General features: G+C 46.1%; 3 protein-coding genes across 3 annotated transcripts in view; 1 reads left to right on the top strand and 2 right to left on the bottom strand.

Moving 5' to 3' along the window:
• LOC118794173 (arf-GAP with dual PH domain-containing protein 1) overlaps window positions 1-10,273 on the bottom strand; it is a 39,663-nt gene extending 29,390 nt beyond the window's left edge. The window contains exon 1 of the mRNA XM_036552364.1: window positions 9,871-10,273. Within this exon, the coding sequence (XP_036408257.1) occupies window positions 9,871-9,961 (91 nt within the window). The 5' untranslated portion in view covers window positions 9,962-10,273. The remainder of the gene's footprint in view (window positions 1-9,870) is intronic.
• Window positions 10,274-12,187: 1,914 nt separating this feature from the next.
• On the bottom strand, window positions 12,188-16,683 carry LOC118794942 (RNA-binding protein with serine-rich domain 1). The gene is made up of 7 exons (XM_036553237.1): window positions 16,631-16,683; window positions 15,684-15,839; window positions 14,985-15,176; window positions 14,650-14,755; window positions 13,673-13,826; window positions 13,067-13,208; window positions 12,188-12,468 (listed from the first exon to the last, which is right to left on the bottom strand). Coding segments are annotated over exons 1-7 (858 nt in total). The 5' UTR covers window positions 16,633-16,683; the 3' UTR covers window positions 12,188-12,362.
• Window positions 16,684-18,962: 2,279 nt separating this feature from the next.
• On the top strand, window positions 18,963-23,758 carry LOC118794525 (atherin-like). Its single transcript, XM_036552783.1, has 4 exons — window positions 18,963-19,191; window positions 19,993-20,682; window positions 21,820-21,969; window positions 22,775-23,758. The coding sequence occupies exons 2-4, from the start codon at window positions 20,074-20,076 to the stop codon at window positions 23,756-23,758; spliced, it is 1,743 nt and encodes a 580-aa protein (XP_036408676.1). The 5' UTR covers window positions 18,963-19,191; window positions 19,993-20,073.
• Window positions 23,759-27,789: the final 4,031 nt, after the last annotated feature.

Consider the following 27,789-nt stretch of genomic DNA (forward strand, 5'->3'; position numbering starts at 1 on the left):
CAGGTTGTGGATGATGGAAGCTACTGAAACTGACTGACAGCTATATCTAAAAAAAAAAAAAAAAACTAAAAAAAGTTTTCTGGGGTGGTGACAAGCAATAAACAATTTTTATTATGGCATACCCTTTCGGTTCTCAGAGTGGCTTGAGACGTACTATACTAGTATGAGTTATAATTACAAAGATCTTTGTTGCCCCACTTGATCTCTCCCATGTGGGTAGGTCTCCTACATTCATAATAATAAAATCACCAGCGAAGCTGTAGAATTAATCTCTGCACTCACTTTTGAAAAGGACAACTGGGCATTTTAAAGCACAATTGGGCACTTCAGAACGGAATCAAGTAGCTTGCATGGCTGTATAATTTAATGCATGGCAGCTGGTGCAATGTGAGTTAGACTACACCACAGAGAGACAGAGCAGACAGTGATGGAGAAGCGAACAGAGGGGGGAAGGAGGGGGAATACAGATACCATCATCAGCTCATCTCCTGAGTCACCAGCTACGCCCATGTCCCATCTTCCTTTTCTGCAAAATAACCTCTCCCAAGAGCTTCCAAGCAACTATAAGGTCATCAGGACCCATGGGACGGCCCATATGAGTCACTCCAATCAGGGCTCGGAGTCCGGCACTGCACTGATCAGGGGGTTTCAATAGTATTAGTAACTGTCCATAATTTTCAGATCTAACAGTGCTACTAATGAAGGCCGATCGAGGCCATGTATATATTCATTCTTCTTGATTTAAGCACCACTCTCCCAGGTGCAGTTTTTCATAGCGACGAGACTAGTTCCGTTCACTACACAGATGAAGCCCGGCTATAGATACGGTTCCCATACCACAGTTTAGTTCGGCTACATTTTCACTGACCGCCTGCTTACGTGACAGTTAGAAGATCATGCAGGGCGGTGTATATTAACACTATGATAAACTGGTGCTCGGGGCGACAGTGGCTCAGGAGATAGAGCAGTCGACTAGGGACTGGAAGGTCCCTGGTTTGAATCTGGCTCATCCTGGCAGAGTGTCGAAGTGTCCTTGAGCAAGACACTGAACCCCCAACAGCTCCCAGTGGCCAGTTGGTAAGCCTGTATAGCAGCCTCTGCCACTGGTAGGTAGATGTGAGGCATATAACTGTAAAGTGCTTTGAGTACTCAAATGAGTAGAAAAGCGCTATATAAATGCAGTCCATTTACCATTTTACCATTTGCTCTGCTGATGGGCTCCCAGACAAAAAAAAAAAACATTCTTAAAAAAATATTTCAAGTTGTGCATTGATGGAACTATGGTTCACCCAAGGCCATCTGCAAAAAAAAAAACAAAGAAAAAGCTGTGTGCATACTTTCACTCAGACCACACCTATTCTTATTACTACATTATTAAATATAATTTTTCTGTCTTCACCTGTACAGCATTTCCTGTCTCCGCTTGCTCTCCCACACAGCGGTGCAGAGAAGCCTGTTTACGCCTCTTAGGCCTCATGTCTTCAGTTCTGTAATATCTTTCTGGCTGGTGTTCCAAAATGTGCTGTGAATTAAATTACAGGGCGCAACGCTGCTGGCAGCTCGGATTTTAATAGGAATAAACAAACAAACAAACAAAAAAAAAACAAAACTGCTCACCTGAGCTGCCTCCCGTTTTCAGTTTAGAGAAATCGCTTCTGCTGATATTAAAGCCGCTTCATAATCCGGATGCGTTATTGCATTCCAGAAAGTTCTGCTCCCACAGACTACACAGGAAGTGGAGTCTTTATTTCCCCTGACCCAGGTCATCCAACCATCCCACACACTGGACACTCTTCTCTTGGTGGTGGAGCTTTTTGAGGCACTGAACCACAACCTTGGAATGAAATCTTACCAAGACTTTTTTTTTTAAATCATTGCTTTAGACATCCATGTGGTGTAGTGGTGAGGAGCAGGGCTTGTGACCAAAAGGTTGCTGGTTCGATTCCCCACGGTGGTACTGCTGTTGTACCCTTGGGCAAGGTACTTAACCCACAATTGCCTCAGTAAATATCGAGTTGATAAAATTCTAAGTCACTCTGGATAAGAGCAACTGCTAAATGATGATAATAATGTAGCGTATGTATGTAATGGAATGTATACCTGTCACTGTTGGAAGATGCTTGCCTGACAGCCAGGACCACCTAAGAAGAAATATCTTAGTTTTTCAGATTATGTTTCCCTCTTCCTGTCAGTGATAACATTATGTTTTTCTGCACTTGTCAAACTGTGTAAGATCTGGAAATGTGCTGTACCGCACATGATTTGCACTTTCCAAATTTAAAATGATTACTTTATGAACAGTGTCACATATCTGGCAGGGAAAACCCTCAGCTCTGTAACGGACTAGGGGAGGGGAAATCCAATACTATGGTTCAGATTTGCTTCTAACAATTCAGACAGAATATAGTACACACTTTCAAATCTGCATTAGCGACACCAACCCTTTCACCTTTGGGTCTGACATCTTATGAGACGAGTTGTATTCTACAAAAAGCAGAGTTTGAAAACAGGTAGACAGAGCCCAAAAGTGCAAGGCACCAAAAGCCCCAGATTGTTTCAAAGAGGGACACATAAATAACGACAGAACATTAATCAAGCGATTCCCGTCCGTGTCGAGGTGTCAAGAAGCCGTCAGTGAAAATGAGATCGGTCTCTCCCGGGGAGATTTGCGATACCCAGCCTGTCTGGTGCAATAAGAGTCACCCAGACGAACCCAGCGGTGACTCACCTTGCAGCACAGAACAGTGAGCTCGGTTTCAAAAACTATATTTAGACCCTTCACTCCCCACCGGAGGGGACACACAGGGCTTTTTTTTTCCCTGACAGGTACCCCGGATGCTTACGCCTCTTTCTTTTGAATTTTAAAATAGACAAAGGCAAAACACAGCAAAAAGTTATGGTTGAAAAGTGTCAAAGCGACTTCCATCATGTTAATGTACCCTGGCTTCGCGTTTCATGGTGGACTTTGCCACGCTTACATTATTCAGATGATGGCCTATTCCAGGGCACCCCACAATACTGAGGCAAACACATTCTTTCCAGCTGGGATTCAAACCAAAGCCCACCTGGCGCAGTCCAGTCTAGTGCCCTGATCACAGCTCATCTTTAATTGCTGATAGGGTATATACTTCTTTGTGTCAGTCAAGCTTTGGTCAGACACAAAAAGAGCATCTTTGCATTGTAGTATGACTGCCTGAAGACCCAGAGGGTTGTGTCAGTCCGCGTAGACAGAATACTGATAACAAAGGGTCAGAGCCCAAAGCTAATCACTCATTTCAAACCTGTTAGTTTCAGATGTTAATCTTTTCACAACTTCACCGCACAGTTAAGGTCTTTAACCCTTTCATGCATACAGTCAAACTGGTGTGATTAGGACACCAGATTGGAAAAATTCTAGTCAACGTTAGCTTTGAGTAAACAGTGATTTAACGTTAAAGTATAGCAAGTGTATAGCAACTATGAGAAGCTTAATAACGTTAATGAAAACATTACGAACCATGTAACGTAACACGCATGCTACATAGCATAAAATAAGTCACATACAAAGGGTTAAATGTTTAGAAACCACTCAGGCTGCTTAGAGAGAATTAACTAGAAAAAAAAAACATCAGAGCTGGCTTGGTCTACATTTTATCATTTCTAATGAAAAAAAACAGATACATGCAGAAAATGAAACAAGATGTCACTCTGATTGTACACAAACTTTTTTTTTCACTCAAGCCAATGATGTTCCTGCCACAAGTTCACAGTAAGTTCACAGAGTTTCGCAGTAAGATTCATGCTGAAAATCCCCCTAAACGTGGGATGAGTACAAAAACCTAACTAAAATCTTGACGCTACAGGCCACCACATGGCTCTAAGGCTCTGAGCTGTCACCAAGAGTTCATCCGGACACCACGGCTGGGAAGTGTGGCAACAATGTGATTCACTAAGTCAATGCTTGCCAATCATTACGCAAAAAAACTGTGTCAAGCGGTGCCCACATTACCGATGTCCATGGACCAAAACCAGTTTATGCTCAGGGCTTCATGTCAAGAATGTGCCGTGCTTGCACGATTGGTGAGTAAATGTGTAAAATACTGGCACAAAATTCAATACAAAATACAGCATAATTTTACAATGTAAATAAAAAAACTAAGGCAAAATACATATTTATAGAAAGAAATGAGCTTCAGATTGATAGACATCAGTCAGCAAATTTATTTCTTGATTAACAGTCATCCCAAAACAAACAAAAGCAACCGAAGAAAAATAATCAGTTTAAAGGTTTTGAAACTTTTGCTGCTTCAAGCTCTGGGGATGCGACTGGTGGTCAGAGAACTGGACTGTGATTAGGTCATTAATTCAAATTCAAGGGCAATTCTGCTGTACCACACACCAGCACTGCCTCAGTAAATATCCACCCCTATAAATGCATTACACACAAGCCAATACATACTGTGGTAAATAATAAATTTAGCAAATGCAGTGAGAGGTGTGTCGAAGCTAAGCAACTCCTAAAGCTGGTGTATCAGGTTTGGTTGTGATGTGAAGTGGTCGATGTTAAAGTACTGTCCCTGGACTGGACACCAGTTTGTCACAAGCCGGCCTACCCACAATCCATCTCTTTAACTCTGAGGGTCGTAGAAGGCCAGTGTGAACCATTTAGGAAAAAATTGCCAGGCCTTTGGTAGAACTCAGTTACAGGGAGAAAGTCCAACATTGCAGGTTCTGCGGGAGACTGCAACCGCAATGGTGCGCTGAACTGATCATGAGGGACTGAAGGGAGCTGAGTGTCCATACAGCGCTGCATTTCAAGGCACACAATAAATATACCCAAAGGAACACAAAATGCCCAGTAAGCGACAAGTGCTGAGTGGGTGTAACCGAACACACTGAACAGGTGAAGACCTGTGTGATGGTGCAGGTACTGCTGTTCCTCAGTCTGGAGGCTTCGTGTGGGGATGTGGCCTGTGTTTCTGTCTCGGCCATCACCTCCTCGGTTTGGGTTGTTGTTTTTTTTTTTTCGCGCCAGTGGCTGCAGGCTTTATTTGGGTCAGATAAGTAGAACACAGAAGAGCTGTCATTAGGAGAGGCTGTAGCAAGTTATCGTGATTGACCAGAAAGAGAGGAAGAACACACACACACACACACACACACACACACACACACTGCTATTTTAGTACTGTTTTGGCCCCTGTACTCTGTCCTGCCACATATCTACTGCCACCACAATGAACAAACACAAAGCTTTGAGCCAATACAAAAAATAATATTGAGAAAATATTTTAGATGTATCAATCTGTAGCTCAATTTGCAGTATATTCCTTGGCTCCCAACATGTTTCTCAGTATATTGCAATATATTTCATTTCCCTATGGGAGTCAAGAGCACAAGAGAAGAGTGTAATGCCTCGTCTGAGCCCAGGAGCACAAACCACCGTCTTGTCTCTTTAGAAACAAAACTACATTCACAAAGAGACAGAGCAACCACACCCCCATAAATACACACACACTCTCACACGCACACACGCACACACACACACACACTCTCACACCACACACACACACACATGCACACACATACGCACACATACACACACAGACATGCGTATGTGCGTGTGTGCATGTGTGTGTGCGTGTGAGAGTGTGTGTGTATTTAAGGGGGTGTGGTTGCTCTGTCTCAAACACGCACACACACACACACACTACTGCACCACTGAGTACAGAAAACACTTACAGCAATAACTGATTTTGCCTCTCTGGAGACATGACTAACCCTTATCACATTTTAACACAGCAACCTATGGAGCAGCTGTGAAGCTCACTGGAGTGTGTGTGCACACCCATTTGTGCGTGTATGTGTTTGATGTGTGACGTTCTTAACTCAACCCCGGAATGCTGAAACCAGCGTCTCCAGAACACTCCAGGTTGTGAATGTAAGTTATGAGGCTTTTCCCCTTTTACAGTTCTGTGTCTCAGACTTCAGAGGACAAGGAGCAGGTCGATCAAACTTTGCTCAAATTAATCAACAATCTAACTTACAAACACACAGAGTATTCATATTTAGACTTCCCTTGAAGAAAACCCATGAGCTGTCCATACTGAAATTCAGATGTGCCAATACACACATACACACACAATAATAATAATAATAATAATAATATATTTTATAATGTGAAACATACTTAAATAAACTCCCAGAAAGCACTAGCAGCCCTGGAAGATGGCCTCCATCCCCCCAGACTATCTCATCCTTGCATCAGAACCCCCTGTCCCTGTTTCAAATTGCACTCTGTGAAGGTAGCTTATAATGAGGGCTCTCAGTGTAAAATGGGGGGAGGCAGGTCTGCCAGGAATCAATCAGTGATGGAGGTGACTGCAGACCGAGGTGAGCTCGTGACTGACTCACCCCCATCCTCACTCATCAAGCCTAAACCCTCATGATGGGAAACTGAGGCTTTACGATCACACAGACGGAGCAATCACAGTGGACCCCGATTTCAACCAATCACAGTGCTTTGCTGCAGACAGCAAAACTTCTTCCACCTTCTGATTTGCTCCTCGTGTCATTGGGTCTGTGAAGCCTCTCTAATCCCTTCAAAGAGGATACCTGATTGATGTGCTAAACCAAACTGCAAAATGTCATCCGAAGCAGCCTCATCTATAAAGTCCGACAGATGTCTGCAATTAAGAGGGGACCCCATTTCGTGAGGTTTAATTGACCTTTTGATCAACGATGGTACGTTTGTACACAAGATGGAGGGCAGCACTCAGCAAAGCCATCTGAGATAACGAGGCCATTAATACAGCAATTAATGTTGAACCACGCTTCCATTTTTTCTTTACGCACACACTCGTGTTCACCAAAGGACAGCATCAAATGCAATCAAATGCTTTTTCATCCCGTATTCGGTGATGTAGTGTTGGCGCGTCTGGATGGATCGATCCTTTTCTCTAAGGAGACCTCGAGATCGAGAGAGAGAGATCACCCTTGGGGGGGGGGGGGGGGGGGGGGGGGGGGGTTGGCTTTCACTCTCCTCTGAGGCACTGGCTCCTCCCTGCCAAACGGCTTTGAACAGAAACTTCCGGCAGGAGACGCAGTTGAGCACGGGAAAGAGGAACGCTAGACTAATGACGACGCACAGTAAATCTGAACCCGTTCGGTGGTTTTCCATAACAAGGTGCTAATGGATCTGCCTGTCCATAACAACCTCCACGCAGCTGCTAGCTAATGTTTTTAGTGTTCTTTTATAAAGATGAAACAGCCCCATGCAGTCATTTTTTTAAGTTCTCACAGAGCAAACTTGATGGTTCACATCCCACGAGGTATAGCTGCATGGGCAAATATCACTCTGGCGGTGGCATTTTGATACTGTAGGATTTACAACATTTGTGGCAGTTTGCAGGCAAGGAGATACATGCCTTTCAAACGGCAGACCTGCTGAATTTGTTGCAGTATCATATCATGTTCCCCAAATGCTTGACTCATCACATCCTTTGGCTGGTTAAGTCTAATCACCAATTACCGCCAATGACGCAAATGACTGGAAATTAACGTTGGCATGAGAATTAATTGTATATCAGTCAGATAAGCTAAGGAAATATTAACAGTTCAAATGATTTGTTTAACACACAGCGGCACGGCAGTTTCCAACTCATTTATCATGTGTTACATAACGTCCCAGCCACACCCACAGTACCTACCAAACTGTTTTGTTATTTATATACCCAAGCACTGTAACCAAGGCATTTTTCCATTGCACCAAATGTCATCTTTCCTTGTGTAATGAAATAATTTGATTTATCTGACTTTGACCATCTAACCATGCCTGGCAGCCATTTTTCCCCTCTGAAGCATGTCAAAAGAGCCATGCGTCTGTTTGGATTGGGTTCAATGCTGGTGCAGCAGTTGGTCAGCCATATCAATGTGCCTCTGCACACATGGGATGTGAACGCATGCAGATCGAAGCATCGTCTCTGAGTTTGCCATGTGCGATGCAGTGCCGTGTACAAGGATACGCTCAGGATACAGCAGGTGGGTATGGGGTCAGTGCCGGGTGAGAAGCCAGACAGACAGCGTAGGCCTAGAGGCTACTGTTGCTGTTTGGTGGGAGGGGTTTAGAGTGTGCTTCTGGGGTTACTCTGTTTGTTCTTTTGTGGGTGTTTGGCTGAAGGAAGTGTGCGTGTGAATGAATGACAGCTCCACGCAGATGCGTGAAGTAAGCTGGTTCTTTAACTGAACTGGGAAGGCCTAAAGTGAACTCTGTGAGTCAGCTTCTCCTGTGACTGCACTCTCCCTTTCTCTCTCTCTCTCCCTCCTTACTTCTCTCTACCTCTGTCACCACTGTTATGCAATAATGCCCGTTTGGATTTATTTGTGTGCAAACTTGCTGATAGCGTCACGAAATCTGATAAGGGGGAACAAAGGAACACTCTCACCGCGGCGTAGTAGGGTTAAAGCGAGTGCGCTTTCACCTGAAGCTTAATCCCAGAGGGGGAGCGTTTCTTACATCACGTTGCTGTAACATTCACCGTGACTCCGGGAAAGCACGGATGTCATCTGGGAATAGCAGCGCTTCATTTTAAAATAAAATCTTGCAGTGAGGTGGTGAAAGGACAGGGGGAGATGTGTTTCTTTCATTGCTACACTCCTCTCCTCTCCCTACACGTAATGCTGACAAGCTGGACCCTGAACATGGAGATCTTCCCCACAAGGCGTGGCCGGGTCTGTTTGCCCCCTGGGGCCTGGGCAGCGGTAAACAAATTAAACCTGTGATAAAATCCCTCTCCACATGCAGAACATGCATGCACCCACACTGACCATCCGGGCTGTCTCACAGAGAGCTTTTCTCCAAACTGTGGAAAAAGGACTTTTTAATCTCTGTTTCTCCTTTACACACACACAGACGAACATGCATGCACACACACGCACACACACACAAGCAAAGAGATGGAAAGAGTGAGTGGTCTTTCCTATTCTTGCCAGACAAGTGTCAGCACTAAAATGCCATGTGCTGACCGCAAGCTGTTTTCATTGTCATGGTAGTACAAAAACTGAAGAAAATTGGTATTATTGGGTATGATTCTGCTTCCTACCCACACACTAATGCGCAATGTGTAATGGTAAGTTTTTTTTCCGAAACACCACGTACTGGACTTAGGAACAGCTTGGGTATTGGGCCTCAATATGTCTAACATTGGACAATTTATGAATCTTTCACTATGAAACTTTTGAAACTGATGAATTTTGTGAAAATGGTTCCACCAAACTTTCAGGAGCAATTGGAAATTGTCTGGTTCCCATAATGTATTGTGTGGATAGAGATAAACTAAAAAGATATTGTTCCAATAACGTTACCAGCGAATTCATAGGTAGATTGATCCACTGTGCGGTAATGCATAGTGGAGGAGCTTTTTCCTTTCACAACTGCTTCTTAGAATATGATTATAAATACATGATTTCTTCATTCATTTTGTTTGATGTCAGGCTCTGTGTTGGTTTGTACCAATAAAGTACAAATTCAAGGTGTTTCTGAAATTACATTTCAAAAGCCAACTGTCTACAAATGTCCTTAAGAATAACCAGCGATAACACGGCGAAAATCTGCAACAGTTCTATAAATAGGCTTAAAATGTTTTAGATCAAGCACAGTGGTGTGTGCATTAGTCTTTAACGTAGAAAACCAAGTGCGAAAAGTAGCCTAGCCGTGTCAGTTCCATCATAGCAGGTGCCCACGGTCTAATGTACGCATATGGATAACGGAGAGCATCCATGCGTAACCTGCGCGGCGGATAACGCGGCCAAAAACCGACGACCTTGTCTGCTCAACTACCGCCCGTTGCGCACGCCATCCGTATATTTAGACTTGGGGAATTGTTCCGGCCGTACCTGCAGCGCCGCAGTCCACACAGTTGCCGTTACCGGGTCTCTCCAACAGCTCCTGTAAACGCCGCTTGATCTTCTCTTGCTCCGTGGCCATTGTGTTCGTTGATTTTTAAGTTCAGTGGGATAAATTTACTCCAAAAGCTCCAAAGGCGTCGTCCAGTATAAGTCGCCACTTTCGGTTCAAATGATACGCTGCCCGGAGGCAACAATAAATCGAATTATCTCATCTGGAAACGTATATGTGTATACTTGTTCTGTAACACTACGCGGACATGGACAACTCGACAAATTAATTTATCCGGCGAAATCAGAAAACATCAGCGTGCTGACGGATGAATAAGCATTATGATGCGGCGCTCGGCTCCGTCAGAGTCTCTCCTTCCGACTGCCTCTCAGCGCTGCCTGATTGCTGACCCACCTCCTCCTCCTCCTCCTCTCTCTCTCTCTCCATCCTTCGCTCGCCACTCTCATCTTCCCTCCTCCCTCTCTCGGATTTATACAGCAAAAGGAGACCTCCAGCGGTCAGATTACTTTGCGTTTTCCTCCATCTCCGTCACTTGTGCATTACCTATTGGACACCCTTCTCCAACGCAACTAGCATACCTCGCGTTTCACGCACGGCCCGTTACTGCAGGTAGCCTTAATTAATTAACGCCAAGATGTTCTGGGAAACGTGAGACTTCACCCTGTGATCCACTTAACCACTACACTTTAGCAATTTTGTCCATGTGACTTTGCTCCTTACGTCCGCGTCCGCAAATCCACCGCTGAACTGCAGATCACTGCGCGCTTCACCTCGTCCTTCCACGGGGCGTTTCCCCGTTAAAATGTGCGCTTGGAAGAATCCAAGCTGCACCGCACAGCTTTTCTCATTTTCGACCTCACCATAAACTCCCCTGACCCCATCGATTTTAATCGATTACCTAAAAATTACTCACGTGTGTAATTGACCGTTTTAATCCCATCTTAATATTTTATTAGCCGGGGTAATGTCGATTTGAGTTATTGTTTCATTAACGTGTTTATGTATCGCTTAAACCAATTTACTCAATTTCAAAGAAGTGTTTTAATAAATCCCTTCTCTTCTCACACTTGTGTGTGCTGATCAAAGCATTTATTGACTTCTCAGTCAGTCAGGGGGCTGTCGGGGGCTTCTCCACAGCGGAGGCGGACGGACCAGAAACCCTGATCAAACACATCTTGGCAAAACCGCTTTGGCCTCCCTGACAAATCACTTCACTGCGAGTCAGCTCCACTTCACGCAAATTAACTGCGTAACCGCATTCCAGCGTTCAATGCAGAACGCAAAGGAAGCCCGACATCATCACCTGAAATGTTTTTACTGGAACCGGACAAAGAGCCAGACTACGACGCTCACTGCTTTCCTTCGTGCATTTGACTAATGTAAAACCATTTTAAAAATTAATGCCCGACAAGTATGAACAAGATTGGAGCTTACTTTCTCTTACTGTGTGTGTGGTTGCATGGACACCAAGGCACTCCGATTCCTTCATTTTTGATAAAAATTAGGGCTATAACTTTACCATTTAGTAACTGAACCTTTAATCTTTATTCATAATTTCCACTCCTGTCTCCTGTTTTGCCATATCTAGCATAAACAGAAATTACACAAATTTTATCAACATAAATTACTGCAACACAGTGACTGTCTTGCTGCAGTTTATCCTGGGAGAATGTGCACCCCCACCCTCTCACCCTGACACGCCTGAATACAACACGGCAGTTATTTGTAGAATTTGCAGAAATGGCAGAGCATATAATCATTTTGTTTCATCTACTTTATTTTCAAAACTAATATAAAAGCAGTAAATGGAAAAGTGATGTTGGGATGGGTTAAGCTATGAAATGATATATCCACATAAGGGGCACACCATTATGTACAATACTCAAGTACAAAAGGCTTCACATAAAATGAAGGCCTTCGGTTAAAATTAAAAAGTTAAACAGGACCTGTTTGGCCCAGGAAGAAGGGGGAAAAGACTACGCAGAGTCAGACGGGTGCCACTGCTTCCTCATCTGTACAGCAAACTTCAGAGTGTAGGGGAAAAAACACACCTTTCAAAGTACAGGAAGAAATCTTTAAAAAACCAATGGAAAATGAACAGAAAGATGTGCACTGCGTTCTGTGGACTTCCACAGAACCGAGTCAGTGCCAGCTGGCCAGCATACAGGGCCTCTCCACTCAGAGGAAGGGGAATGAGAGAAGAAGAGAGAGAGGGATGGAGAGATAGAGGGGAGGGGGGAAGGAGAGAGACCTAGAGAGAGTGAAGGATGGAGAGAAAGAGACCAAGAGAGAATGAAGGACTGAGAGAAAGAGAGTGAAGGATGAGAGAGAGAGAGAGAGAGGCAGAGAATGCAGGAGACGTAAGCAGTAAGGGAGGATGGAGAGTGAGTGAGGGAGGGAGGGAGGGAGAGAGAGGGGGAGGTACAGATTTGGGGAGAGATGGAGGGCTGGGTGACGCAGGGCGGTGGCTCTAACGGGACGAGTTGGAGCTGGAGCGGGACCGGTGTCGTCTGCGGCCGGGGGAACGGGACCGTGAGCGTCGTCGCACCGGGGACCGTCTGCGAGGGGACCGGGACCTGGGGACAGAGGGCGCCGTCAGGACGGGACAGTCACAGCCTGACCCCAGTGCCGTTCACAACACTCAGCATCGAGGCACACAGCGGCTGATGGTTTTCAGGACACAACCTGTCATCTTTCACAGACAGGACTGTACTATCCACATGGTTTTGAGTTCTAAAGTACTGCTTCAAGAACTGACCAGAACCTCTGATTAAAGGCAATCACCTTTAATCAACGTACATTCTCCCTCTCACAGTTCTTGCCATTTTAAATCCAAGTACGATTCCCTCAGCTTGTAATGGCAAAACTGTTGTACAACAATTTAATTATCTTTTGTCAACTACTTGTAATGACTACTACCCTGTGATTTATTGGATGACTGAAGTTTATATTTAATCAAGTCTCTAGGAGAAACTGTCTAACTGAATGGTGCGTAGAGGATAATTACAAGCAACACCGGTGCCCCTGTAGTACTGAGTCACATTGTCACAAGTGTTCCAACTCATTAAGGCTTCATTACTCTGACGTTTTGGGCCTAAGTCTTTTGCCCCTTTTTTTATCACCTCTACTTATAAGGAAGTGTGACAAAATCTCCTTGTTAGTCCTTGCACTCACCTTCTCCTCATGCGGGGCGGAGTGCGACGCCACACGGGCGGAGGGGGGGGCATTCTGCGGGGGGGCGAGAGACGCCGGGGGGCGGGGCGTATCCGAGGAGCCAGGACGGCCGAGGCTGTGATCTCCTGTCCGTCAATCTGACCTGGGGGGGGGGGGGGGGGGGTGGCCCAGTGTGTACACATGAACAGAGAACCCATGGCAACAAAGACGAGGAGCAAGAATAGCAATACGCTATTAACACACCTGGCAGATATCCGTGTACATTCCCCATTTGTTTACACTGTACTCAAGATACAACAATAGCACACTTTATTACAGCACTGTGGGCTGGCATAAGCTCAGCTGCATTCTGCCATTTTCTCCACAGACTGTTGTTCTGATGTGTTTATTAGATGCAAATCTATAAGCTTCCTTTGGGAGCCACTTTCAATAAGAGTCTCGGCTGAGTGAGAAAATGTAAATGTATGGTAACTGTTAGGGAAATGCCTTGCTCCTGTATGCAAAAGCAGAATCGCCCCAGGGGATCTGAACCCATGCCCATCTGATGCCCTGAGAGCTCTGAGGTCTAAAGGAGACACCCGTCCCGGGTTTCAGACAGCCACCTACCCCCATCCATGTGCTTGAGAGCCTTCTCTGCCTCGTCCGCAGTCTCGAACTCCACGTAGGCGTGGCCCTTCGACAGGTGTGGGTGGAGCCTATCCACCGGCATGTCAATCATCTTGATCTTCCCGTACGTGGCGAAAATCTCCTGAATGTGATCCTGCAAAAAAATCCCCAGTTAATTCATTCGGTTTGGCCTGTGCTGGTCACATGAGAGGCAGTACTGCGTTTCATTTCTTTACACACAATCAAGCAGGTGGGTCAGAGTTTGGGTCACTAATAAAGGATGGCAACCCCCACGACTGCCTCACTGTTTAGGGGGTTACTCTTTCAGTGCCATCAAGGTACACAGTACACAAAAGACATTCCACCAACTTGCCAAATAGGTGCAGTGCACCACCTAGTGGTTTAGGTGTGTCAATAGCAACAATTCCAGTAAAAACAACTACAGGTAGCCCTCCATCCACATCTCAACAATATGTGTTTAAAGAGTAATGAGGAAAAAAACACAAAGGAACCAAAAAAGATCCAATGCTAAAACCAATGCCCACAAAAAGTGGTGTGACTTGAATTCTTCTATTTCAAAACATTCCCCAACTGTCATGTAGTGCATGTCACAATATCATCACCTTACATGCGGAAGTATATTTAAATATACTAATATTTAACAGTAATAAATGTTTTACCTTATTATTATTTTATGACTATGAGATCTAATCCAATTTTTGACTTTTTTTGACTTTTTTGTGAAAAATTAATTTGTTCGTTCAGGAAGGCAAGTCCTATTTACGACACTGAGTCTGTCAGAGAGTAAGATTTAATTCACAGTGATCCAGTTTAAAACAGCGATTCCAGGAACACACTACATGTTGTAAAAGCAGAAACAATACATGTTTCTCTCGAGGTGTGTGTCTACATGCATAGTTGAATGAATGTACATTGGCTCAGACGACCCCCGGCGCTGTTCGCCCGCGCTGCGCTACCTTGGTGACGTTCCTGGTCAGTCGGCCCAGGTGGATCTTGGTGGGCCTGGGGCTCGGGCTCCTCCTCTTGCGTTCTTTCTCATCTCCTCTCTTCAGCGATTTGGACCTTTGGGCCGGACACAGAACCACACACATGGTCTCACACACAGGTTACACACTAGGACTTCATACCCACACCACAACTTGCAATGACAGCATTACAGGGATGCCCACAAACGCCTGGCTCCAGCTGGACATCACAGCACTGGCACCAGCCATCATCCCTATCTTTCTCCTCCTCATCATCATCATCATCACCACCACCACCATGTCATCCTCCATCGCGATTCACATACTTGGAGCGGGAGCGGCGGCGGTTGTCGTGGCGACGGCGGTTGAGGCTGGGGGAGCGGGAGGAGCTGGAGGAGCTGGAAGAGCGAGAGGAGCTGGAGGAGCCGGAGTGGCTGGAGGCGGAGGAGGAGCTGGACCCGCTGGAGGAGCCGGAGCTGGAGCCGGAGCTGGTGCTGGAGGTGGAGCTGGAGCGAGATCTGCAAGGAGGCAGACAGGAGGTCAGCGACAATCAACCAATCACGTGCGCCGCTTGCAAATTACAATTTACATTACATTATTGGCATTTAGCAGACGTTCATATCCAGAGTGACTTACACAGGTTACAATTTTTACATGCTATCCATTTAGACAGCTGGATATTAACTGAAGTAACTGTGAATTATTATGTTACCCAAAGATATTGTTTGTATTGTACACAATTCTGCATCAATAGAATCAGCCAATTGTGTGCACTAGATGCAAACAAAAAGTTTGCTCTCTTTCAACATTCTCACTCTGGCATCCTGTGCTCCTCCTGTTTTTGTGGGTCGACTAACAAAGAAAATGTACTATTTCCAGCTCTTTGACAAACAACAACACAACCCTGCGCTGCCGAACGGAGACACTGCTCAGCTGCGACACCTTTCTTGTAAGAACAATGAAGGACATCTATAATGAACGGTACACATTCTCCCGGGGATTACAGGAATGCCGGAGCGTCTGACCTGCTGCTGCTGGTTCCCGCGGAGGCACTGCGGCGCTTGCGGCCCTTCTCCCGGCCTCTCTCCTTGTCCGCTCCCTCCTTTGCGCCGGTCTTCTCCTTCCCCCGATCCTTCGCCTTGTCCTCGGAGCGATCCTTCCGCTTAGTAGGTGATGGGGCCCTGGAAAAAGTACAATTCGAAATGAGACCACGAATTAATAAAATGTACGGCTGTCTCCTACTGATATAAACACTACTGGGGCCGTCACATTTAGCAGTTAGATTCTACATTTTCAAATTACGACGATTAGTCGAACTAAGAATTTAAAACCTGTATTAAGGTATAGCCAGTTGTCCATGGACTACGTAAACATTCCCAGGGAGCCATCTACCTACCAAAGAAGTCGAACTAGTCAGCGAGTTTGTGAACAAGCCACACACCAACCCTGGGTCAGTTCAGCTACTGTCTATAACTTTTTACACAAAATCGTATTTTAAACAAAACAATGTGACCTACTAACACAAAGCATTCAGCTGACTAGAGGCTCCCTAGGAAACGCTGACCCGCCTCCCCCGTCCTGTATTTGCTAGCAACACTGTACTAGCGAGCAGCTAGCTCGCTATTCACATTTGGCTAGAAAGTTAAATATCTGCCCAATCCCAATTAATACAAGTTGTGTTGTACTTTTATCGTATAAGGAAGCGAGCTAGCTGTGTACATCGATATGTGCATAAAAGCATGGCCGTGCTTTGAAAAAAATACTACAAAAATACCCAACCGTCTGTTTGGTGGACTTCATTCATTAGCTAAACAATAATCGCGAATTTATTCACAAATTCCACAAAACATTGGCGAAAATTTACAATGTTGCCACACAGCAAACGTCTAATTTAACGATTATTGCACGCGTAACAATATGAAAACACTGTCTAATGGAGGATTTGGATAGATTTTAAAAACCAAAATCTTACATTTTCGCTCTTGCAAACGAAGGCTTCCTCTTCTACGTCAGTCGCGGAATGATGACGCATGTAATACGAGTCTGTTTGGTGAAGGTTGACGTGATCAGTGTTCCGGGTGCTTTTTGCCGTTTACAGCCGGCCGCCTTGCCTCAATCCGCAGTCCTAAATCAACCGTTTAGTGTGCAGTTAGTTATTAAAAGGCATTCGTTCGCTCTGCAGACTTTCTTAGGTTAGAGCCAGACGTGCTTAGATCCAATAGTCTTTAACGTTAGATGGATGCAGTAACGTAGTAATGTGTGTCTGTATCAGACAGTTCTGAGGGCATAATGACTGCTTGATGCAGCAGCTGCTTTTGAAGTAATGCTGGCAAACAAGCAGGAGAGTGAACACAGGGCATATGGTATTGGACATCTGATTGGTGGCTATGGTGTATAGGAAAGACTAGACGTGGAAAGCAAACTGCTTTGAACAATTTTTTAATCAACTTTTCAACAGATCCACTGTTTTGGGGAATCTGAACATTCTGAGCTAGTGACGTATGCTGATATATGGAGATCAGGGCTACCAACCCTCTGAATATGAAAGTGTAGAATGCCTTCCAGCTAACTATTTTTGGTTTCCATGGTTCCTCTGACGTTGTTCTGTCTGGCAGGCAGAGGTTACCTAAAACTTCTAATGTTATTCTTTACTTATGTAGGTTCCAGGAATTCCCCTGGTGTCATTCAGATTTCCTGAGCTCTCCCTTGCTGTTTGAGGGAAAGATGACTATTCCAAAACTTTTCTGTAGACGATAACATGCCTATTGGTCAGTTGCTGCAATTATGCCATAATTGCTCACCCTCCAAAGAATGTAATAATAATAATAATTTTTTTAAAAAATGTTTAAAGTAAGAAACTGATGATGTGCTGACAACCCGTGCTGTCCCCGTACTGTCGCTATACTTGCTGTATGCACTTTTGTAAGTCGCTTTGGATAAAAGCGTCTGCTAAATAAATAAATGTAAATGTAAATGTAACCATTCCAACCATCTTGACATAGCCTAGTAAAGCCCAGCTAAAGCCATGACTGCTTTTGCTTTGCACCTACGCCTGTCTGTAGCCTCCTGGCGTTCCTTCCCGTGCTCAGTTCTCAAGTGTTATTGTTAGAGAACACAGATTTGTGTGGGGCTGCTTGAAGCATGCCCGCTCTGATAAGACTGCCTGATCTCCACCATCTGCCACCACTGCGAAGGAGAGATTCATATATACTTGCTAAGTAGGAGTGAGACAAACATAAGGTTTAGGTTCAGTGGTCTCTCTGTTAAACACATCATATGGTTGATTACAGCGGCCGAACCGTTGGAGGGCTGCAGTCACGCAGAAGACGCGATTAGGCCAGTGTACTGTCGGGTGGCGTCTGCCTCTGTCCCCATCGCTTCCCGCTTTTTACGCCGACTCTGGTGTCGCAAATGGTCAACCCGCCTAACAGGCGTGATCGCTACAGTATTACAGAATTCCTAGAAAAGGGTTAAACATTTTCAATGAGAAACAACCCCTGATTAATGAATAACACACATTTCAAACACCCGCCCACTGCCTTCAGCGCTTTCGTGTACCACACTCTTGTCGCACTTCCGTGTGTCTGAGTACTACGGCCAATCACATTTTCCTCGACCGTCTAGTTTGGTAATGCGTCTTTCTCATTGGTTGTAAACTAGTCCTTGCGCAGAATGCCGTATGCTAAGAGTTGCCAGTTTGGTACTAAAAACGAACTAGTACGGATTTAAAGCTCGTAGGAAAGAAAAGTAGGGGTAAATTGATGTGATTTTTAATTCACCTGAAACACTCCATCCTCCCACTTGTCCTTACGCATTATTCCACACAAACATAGACTGCAATTTATAATTCATACTGTAGAAGTATTTCATTTCTCATGGCCTGAATCTCGTTAAAATAGCTCGCTAAAGGCACCAATAGAGTAACATTTGACTGACTCTCTGGATACGCTTGATAAGTTATCGGTCAGACTCCAGACAGTCCTATATTAATCAATCTGTCAGCCCAATAAAAATAACAACGTGTTATTTGAAAATTACATCTAAATCGTTTTATGTAGAGCAAACTAACAAAGCGGGTAATCAACAGCTGGTTAAGGAGAAAGTAAATTGTTCCAAATGCATGAAATATTTCATACTACCTTAATCGGAGACGGTGCTGTTTGCTAAGGTACAAGAATTGGAAAAAATCTGTGAAAACTGGGGATTTATAAAAAAACACTAGGCAACCCTGCTGACGTTCCGGGGGTAGGTTCTAGCTACAACCATTAGTCGAGAGCCATGCCTATCACAACTAGCTAGCTGGTTTGCGAGCTAGGTAGCCAGCCCGCTATACGTTTGTTTACATTACGTGCTGGATGGATTTAGCTTAGGTGGCTGTACAAAAACCCTAACTTCCATGTTGCAGAAATAGTGATCTAAGCGTTAATTTGTGATCGCTCGGCAAGCTGCGCAGATGCAGTTGAGATGTTTCGCTGTCCCGGCATAAATGCTCTGCAGTTATAGTTCACCAATCCAGCGACATCGGTGAATTGGGTGAGTTGACTCCACGACAAAGAAGATGGCTATCTTAGAAGGACTGAGTGCCAATGTGGAGAGGTAGTTTGTTGGCTAATTAGCGTCTTTTTTTAACGGTGGGAAGGTGGCAATAAAGGTGTCCATCGCAGTGTGCGCAAAGCAAACCGTCACAGATTGTTCGGTTGTTAGCTGGCCAATGTTAGATATGTATTTTTTCATCGTAACACCACCGATTAGCTACAGTAGCCAGCTAGCTGGGTGCTCCTCATATATTCATAATTGTTAAATGTATAGCTAGCTATTTAAATTTCGGCTATTTTTGATGGACAGCGAGGAACTTAAAGCAGTGGCATTCGGTTAAAAAATATTTGATTGCAACTTTTCCAAAATAACTTGACGATGTTGCGTTGTGTAAACACTGCCTCTAAGTTTTGGGCACAGGCAGCTGCGTACTGCTGATTAGCATAATTCAGTTTCTCGAGAGGGGCTATTTTTAAATGTTTGGGCTCATCAGTGGTTTCTAGACGTGGATTACAGTACCAGCTGAACCGACCTTGTTATTGACAAAGCAAACAGGATGAGGATATTTGAACGTAAGATATTACTTCATCGTGTAAAGTAAAGTTTGGGACAAATCTCTCGGTCCCCGCCGCGCAAAGTTAAATCAGCCTGTTCGGTTAGTGTCAGATCAGCTTAAAAGGTAATGTGTGAAATATCTCGGTAACACGGTTACGAGCGTGCTTCTCCACCAGTGCGTCTCCACCGCTGGTATTGCTTACGTGAAATTCTGATCAAGCTGAACTTTTCTCCTCTAAGCAGGGAGGCTTCCTCTGAAGTGAAAGAGAGAAGAGAGGAAGAGGAGGCTCCTGGCCCGGTGGTCCTGCCCGGCACTGAGGTACCATGGGCCGGCTGGACGATGCAGCCAAGCGCAAGGTGGTGGAGCTGCGGAAGGCTGGGCTCAGCTTCCGGAAGATCAAGGCCGTTCTGGAGCTGGAGAACATCAAGGTGTCTGCCCAGGCCATCTACCTCTTCCTGAAGGAGTTTCAGGGCAAGTCCAGGCCGGAGGAGGGCGGCAGCGGGGGAGGGGGAGGCGGGGGAGGTTGCGCCCCTGTGTCCGCTGACGCTAGCGACGGTGCGGGGAGGCCGGTGGGCTGGCCCGAGCAGCAGGTGTGGAGCCTGATGAGAGATGTGTCCCGCTCCTCCGGCTACGCCCCCTTGCTGGATTCGGCGCAGCAGGGCGGGACCCCCCGAGGGGGGGCGGCTGGGCGGCCTCCGGGAGGGACGGACGGGGCGGGCCGCTCGGAGCAGCTGGGAGGGAGGAAGGAGGAAGGCATCCGGATTGTCAGCGTCACTTCCCTCGCCCGCGGGGCCCAGCACGGCGGCCCACAGATGGCGGGGGCGGTGCCCGGGCCCGGCATTCGCAGGAAGGTGCCGATGTCACCAGCCTCCAGCTCCATCATGGTCGCTCGCAAGAGACTGCTGGATAAGGCGCTGCTCCACAAGGCCAGGGTATGCTCCCCTGCTTTACATTTCCGTCTGTGTGCTCGGTCTGTCTTTTCAGCTGATCACCTGAATCGCTACCACCTAAATCAATTTGTTATGTCCTAAACTCAGCTTTCCTTTATAAAAAAATGCAAATTTCATGCTTTAATGCACTTTTGTCTCTACCAGCTAGCTTGTACCTTGTCTGGCCAACTATTGAAACTTGGTCATGTAGTACTTCTAATATTGTGACTCTTGTATGGCTTTTGCTTGTGTTGCACTCTGCCTCACTTGTAAGTCGCTTTGGATAAAAGCGTCTGCCAAATGAATAAATGTAAATGTAAGTGTAAATGTTCAGCTTCCTAGAATTATAGAGAGATCAAGACTACATCACTAACTAGTCATATGTAATAAGTACATAGCTATAAGCTTGCATAGTCACATAGGTTCTAATTCTTTTTTAATGGACAAAAGGCAGATATTGGGTGTAGCACAAACGTTCAAATTCATGTCCTTTTTCTTGCCTGTGCACAGTGACACTGTTATCCAAACCGGAATCTCAAAAGCAGTAAACTGACAGAACATTGACTGGGTCGCAGGGTATTGGGATAAAGTTGATGATATCTAGAGCTAGTGTAAGGCAGCTTCTGTCTGTTTCTGAGCAGTCTGAGCAAAATCATGCCAGTAGCTGTTCTTTTTTCTTTCATTTTTAGTTAAAAATTGAGAGTTTCTGCAGTTTTTCTATTTTTATTGCTTATTCTACTAAAAACAGCTGTTCAGTTAAATATGTCATCGAAGGTAAGGACAAAACACCATAGTGCACTAATTCTCAATCCTGCTCCTGGGGGCCCCCTGCTCTGCACGTTTTCCATCTTTCCCTGCTCTACCTACCTGACTGAACTCATCAGTGGCACTTTTGATTAGCTGAGCACACCTGATGAGAGCATGTTAATCACACTAATTTCAATCAGGTGTGTTTGGAGAAAGGATAGATAGAAGGAGTAGGATTGAGAAACACTGCCATAATGGAAAACATTTCAATCTCTTCCATGTCAGCCACTGCATGCTGTTATACCCACAATAAAAAGAGGTTTATACATGTTTCACTGTAAAACCAGAGCACTGAGAACACTGTGTAGGTTGATGCTGTTTTTTTCATTACAGATGAGAGAGATGGCTGCTCAGTCTGGCCAGCAGGCGGGGCCGTTATACGGGCGAGGTCAGGCTTGTTTCCAGGGCAACGATGCTAGGAAAGTCACTGTGCTACCTCCGTCTCCGAACCTTGGCTTGACCTCCCCGAGACCCCCACAGGCTGTGAGTACCTGCACTAGGCCGTGGGCTTGTGGGCTTGTAACCCTTGGAGTTGCAAGTTCGATTCCAAGATAGGGCACTGCTGTTGTACCTTTACATGCGTAAATATCCAGCTGTTTACATTGATAACTTGTAATAATATAAGCCAGGAAGGTCGATCCTGATAAGAGCATCCTCTGAGACAACGTTGTGTTATGATGCTGACCTGCATACACATCTGATAACTGGAGTAGTACACACACCAGCTCTGAGGTGAGGATTCAATTCACAGAATATACAACACCAGTCAAAAGTTTGGACAAACCTGTAATGGGAAACATTCATTCTGTCTCTGTCTTAACCATACTGTAGAATCATCATGCATCATTTGATAAAAAAAAATAGCTTTTCAAATGGGCATCTGGACTTTATTGGGAGAAAAACAGCTTGCTCCATTTGTTCAACTGGTAATGTTGCACTGCAGGTAAACGCCAGCTGTTCTATGAGTGATGGCTGAGCAACGTCACAAAATTATTTTTTGTTGCTACTTCTGGAAGTTGCATTGTCGGAACTTGTTAATTTCACATAGTATCACATTACATTCCAAACACATGTCAAATGATAGCCATCGTGATCTTTTGAGGTTATTTCTGTTGTTTGTGTTGCAACCAGGAAGCTCTGATCATGTGAAGTAAAGCGATTGTATTTTTTGTATTTTGGAATCGTTATAGATATTGTCAAAGTGACATTTGTGGGTATTCACGTGACTTCTTAAGAAAGGGCCAGTGCTCTGTAGCATCACTGTAAGCTTGTGTTTCTCCCTCCACAGAGGAGGGGCCTGGAGGGACAGCCGGTTTCCTGTCTTCCCAGAAGGACACTCCAGCAGAGGGTCAGCCTGCCTGCCCGTTCCCTGCACCCAGCCCTCCAGAGAGACCCGCCTTCCTGCACCGCCATCAGAATATCCAACCCAGCACCGGCGCCCCCTGCTGGCCAGGGCACCACAGCTATAGCCAGGGCTCAGCACCCGCCTAACCCGTCCCCGAGGAAAGACCCCAGCCCCAGCCCCAACCCCAACCCCAACCCGAGCGGCGGGCCCCCGCGAACGCCCCCAGAGGCAGGGTGGAGGGGCGGGCTGCAGGAGCAGATGCAGACACTGGGGGCGGAGCTGCGTGGGCTGGGCCTGGCGGTCAGGCTGCTGACGGAGCAGCAGAGCCGGCTGGAGAGGGAGCAGGCCCAGCAGACGCAGATCCAGAGGCAGATCCTCAGCACGCTGCAGGCGCTGGCCGCCAGCCTCCAGCAGGCCAAAACCCCGCCTCCCCCTGGCCCCTCCCCCTTCGGCCAGGACGGCCACGGCCCCGCCCGCGCCGCCTACGCCCAGTGCTCCCAGCCACCCTGCGCCAAGTACTGCGAGCTGGACGAGTCGGGCCTGGAGTCGCTGGAGGCCTACAAACTGCCGGGGCTGAGCCCGCCCAGGATGAACGGGTTCCAGGGGTGTGGCGCGGCCGACGCCCTCCCGCTGGGCTCCGCCCAGGCTCACACGCCCTCCTACACGGACTCGCCCGCGCCGTCCTTCACGCACTCCTACAGCCCCGCCTACACGCAGTCGCACGCGCCCGCCTACAGCCAGGGCCACGCCCGCCCCTATGCCGAACCGCATAGTGGGGGGGCGGGGGACTACCCCGTCACTGCCGCGGGCGACCCCCTCCCGGGCTGCAGCCCCTCTGCCAATATACCCCCCGTGAACCCGGACTCCCCCCTGCCTCTGTCCCCTCACAACCCCCAGCTCAACATCATCAAAGTGGAGGCTCTTTAATGCACTCAGGGGGTCCAGGGGGACGTTCCTGTCCCATGTAGGTCAGCGAAAGCAGAACGCTGTCCTTCTCAGTGGTGACCTGACCCCGGCAGCCGGGAGCCTTGTTAAGCATGTGCTCCTCGTGTGCCCTTCTGGGCCCTCCCTAAGTCCTGCTCCCAACAGACACACACATTCCCCACAGGTCTGTGCGTAATTGCAAAATTAGCCTTAAGATGCAGGACCACAAATAAGGAAGTGAGAGCGGGGTTTTTTCCTCCGTGCACACATTATCAGAAACGTCCTACTCAGAATGGCACTGTTCACCACGTGCCATTGCCCCGGTACTCACACAACCCAAAATCAAGGTACAGCCACACCGCAGTGTGCAGGAACACGTATCGCTTGCTGTCCCCGAGTTTTACGCAGAAGCGTGTTGTTTTTAATCACTGTCTTTTACTTTGAAAACAAACGGAACCGTGTTTGCTGTCGGACACCGTGAATGCCTGTGTGGATGTGGAGAGGTGGGGAAAAATAAAAAGTAAAAAAAAAAAAAGTCATTTTAAAGCATCTCTGTTCTTGGTGAAATGACCGTGTGGGGCGTGTGTCCCTTGCTCTCAGACCCACGTTTGAATTCAGCCCCTTACTAGGGCACAGGCAGCAGACAAAGTGGGGGCCGACCTTTGCTCTGTGTCAGGCCACACCACGTGCTGGATTTTTGCCATCACTTTGGTCAGTGCGAGGGGCTTGTCAGTCAAAGTGACACCGGTAATTACAGTTCGGAACAGCGAGAGTGCCGTTGCTGTGGAAACGGCTCTCCGACATCCAGAAATAGAATGGTTAGATGTGACCCTGTGTGTCGCTGGATCATCACTACAGTTTTGTGTTGTTTACACGATACACGGGTGGTATCGTCACCATTGTGTCCCATTCACAATTTCACTCTTAATAAACACAAAATAGAAATCATTCACAGAAATAAGGTCTCAGCAGGGAATGGAGTTTTGGCTAGTGTCTCTGGCTTGCTCTATGATTTTTTACTAAATTTTTTCAATGATTTGTAAACATGTGGCAACCCTTAACTGATGTTTCTATAATTGCATCGCGATAATGAAGTTAGTACTCATCTAGCACTAGTTAGTACTCAGTTAGTACTCTAGTTGGTTAGTGGAAGGCATTTCCCTGAAGAAGGCCTGTGTAAGTTTTTCACTTTCTGTGCTCAATTCAAGCCCTTCTCTCTGCTTCCTCACACTTGTCATGTCACCTTTGAGCCGTTTTATCAAAATTTCCTATTTAGGCTGATGAGAAGCGCTTATTAAAAGGCACCAAGCAGTCAGTAAACGCAGCTGTGATGTTCACAAGATGAGAGCCAGCGGCACTCTGAGAGGAGTGACTGGCTGATTCTGAAGGCGAGAACTGCGTGCGTTTTGGTGACGCCCAGTCTATTTACAGAAGATTAGGGATCGTGATGACTTGAAAGTACATGACTGAAATTGTGAGAGAAAATAAACAGTATGAGTGGGGGCCTGACAATGCTTTACACAGTGAGGTAAAGTAACTGCAGTACCAGACAATGTGAGGGGGAACTTGTCAAACTTGCTGATCGAATCAGCGCCCACGTCTCAAAAACAAAGGGTACGGTTGATGTGCAAATGTGTCCTAATGCGCAAATGAAATCTAAATACACAAGCACAGACAAACAGACATGAACACAGAGATTTTTGTCTCCATAGGCCTGCGTTTTAAACCGGATGTAGATTTGCACATTCCAAAGCCCAAAGAAGGAGGAGGAGCCTGGACACCCGCGAGGAAATGAAGTCATGGTGAGAGCAAATGCAGAAACAGGTGTGTTTAATGAAAGGACGCAAAGAAAAGGCGGGCAATCGGCCGCCATCAGCCTCCCTGAGACTCCTTTCTTTTCACGTATGAAGATAACTCCTCAGGCGTTTATCAGTGTCTTGCACATGGGAGTTAGGATGGTGCGTATCAAAAGTGTAGATAAACAAAAGCACACAGGTGAGTCCACCTCCACCATCAGCAAGGGATGTACTCAGTTACTGATGCGAGAGTGATGTTTCATGGAACCCAGTGATGACTGGAGCTGCCATGTGCTGCCAATTATAAAACCGTCAAAACTGATTGGTTTGAAATGGCATTATCGTATTACTCCCCATTTTGGGGTTTGTGAAACTTCACCTCAGCTCCCGGGCTGAATCAGTGCAGAAAAATTACCTCCTCTGAAACACACCGCCCCTCCCTCTTCACAAAAGGCCCCGCTGAGAGGTGGGGTCAGCGTGTCATACCAAAGAGAGCCAAACATGGGTCTGAACATCCTCCCATCTGCCCAGTGCAGGAAGCACAGCTCTCTGCAGAAAGACAAAATCTATGGCAGGAGGGCTTTTCCAGGTCCCTGGGGGCTGTGCTGGTGCTGTTGCTACCTTCTGTCCCCCACCCCCAGCCACAGAAAGGAGCCCCCAGGCCACAGGCCTCTACCCCTCATTGGGAACCTGCTGCAGCTGGATGTCAGCAGACCCCCCACCTGACTCTCTGTGAGGTAAGAGTAAGTCCTGGGGAACAGAGTGAATGAAAACATTTTATTTGGGTTGTTGTAACATCCTCGTTGATACTTCTAATTTTACACTGAGTGTGGGCTTGTCATTTCCCTTGACTCGCTTATCTTGACCTTTATCTTTAGTGGCAGTAGCCAGTGAGCTACACGAGGGTGATGCAGATGAAATAATTCGATAATTATCCCAAACCTTTACTTGACTACCATGCATTCCGGTTCAATGGAGAATAACCTGTGAGCAGGTGATCCCCATTTACACAATGGCAAAGTGGAAGGTCTGCTTTTGTGCACCGTGCATCATGTGAGATCATTTTAGAATGCAAAACAGTGAGTAGATGTGAGATTTTTATCACGTCAAAGCCTGTCTGTGCTCCCTTGATATGACTGAAATGATCTGGTGTAACCCAATCTCTTTGTTATCCAATGGTCCAATTGAAAGAGCACAACAATAAGGGTTCCACGTTTAAAGGGAAAGGAATTTTCTGAGTGGGATGGAAATCTTGCAGGTTGGTCCTGTAAAACGGGTTCTGGACCATTGTCAGTTCAAAGGTGCGCTCTCCAGCTGACACTGATCGCCAGCGATCTTTTTACAAAACGCACATCTTTGAGGCTGCGTTTGCAGCCGCTCTACCCCAGGGAGCAGGTACAGGAAATTCACACTTCCTGCCCACCGATCCGTTACAGACGAGGTCAGACACCTGCCGCTTTAGTTTATATCTATATTAGATTTGATGATAAAAACAAAATACCTTGTAATCAGAAATCCAAACTTTGAAATACTTCTGCTTCCTTACAGAAATAGTTGACAAATCTTTATAGAATTGATTCTTATATCATCCCTTTTTGACTGGCTTGCTTAGCTTGTCGTCTTATTTAGCTTGTTTGTAATTTTGGCTCAGAGGAGGATATCAGGTGGTTATAGAAATGAATAACAGTCTGTACTTCCTGTAATTTGCCGTTCTGAGTTCTGTTAAAGGTTAGTTACTTAAGGAAGACCACCTTGGTCCTTTTTTGAAACTGAGCCAGTTAACATTATCTTTCCTTCCCCTTTCTCCCAGTTGTTTAAGAAATATGGACCAGTGTTCACTGTCCACTTTGGCCCCGAAAGCAGTTGTCCTGGTGGGACACAAGACGGTGAAAGAGGTGTTTGTCAACCACACCGAACAGTTTGGAGACCGGGATATTTCTCCGATATTATACATGAAAAATATCTGCTTGTCAAGCTGCCTGCTTGAATATAAACACTACACATATATATATATATTTATTTATTTATTATGTATATATAATTATACACACATACATATAATTAAACAAGGAGCAGGGCTCTTAACCAAAAGGTCACTGGTTTGATTCCCCGCAGGGGCTCTGCTCCTGTACCTTTGGGCAGACACACTTATCCATTTATGCAGCTGGATATTTACTGAGTAAAATTGTACCTTGCGCAAGGGTACAACAGCAATGCCCTATTGGGGAACTGAACCAG

This window comes from Megalops cyprinoides, chromosome 19 (genome assembly GCF_013368585.1).
Source record: "Megalops cyprinoides isolate fMegCyp1 chromosome 19, fMegCyp1.pri, whole genome shotgun sequence".
Taxonomy (NCBI): domain Eukaryota; kingdom Metazoa; phylum Chordata; class Actinopteri; order Elopiformes; family Megalopidae; genus Megalops; species Megalops cyprinoides.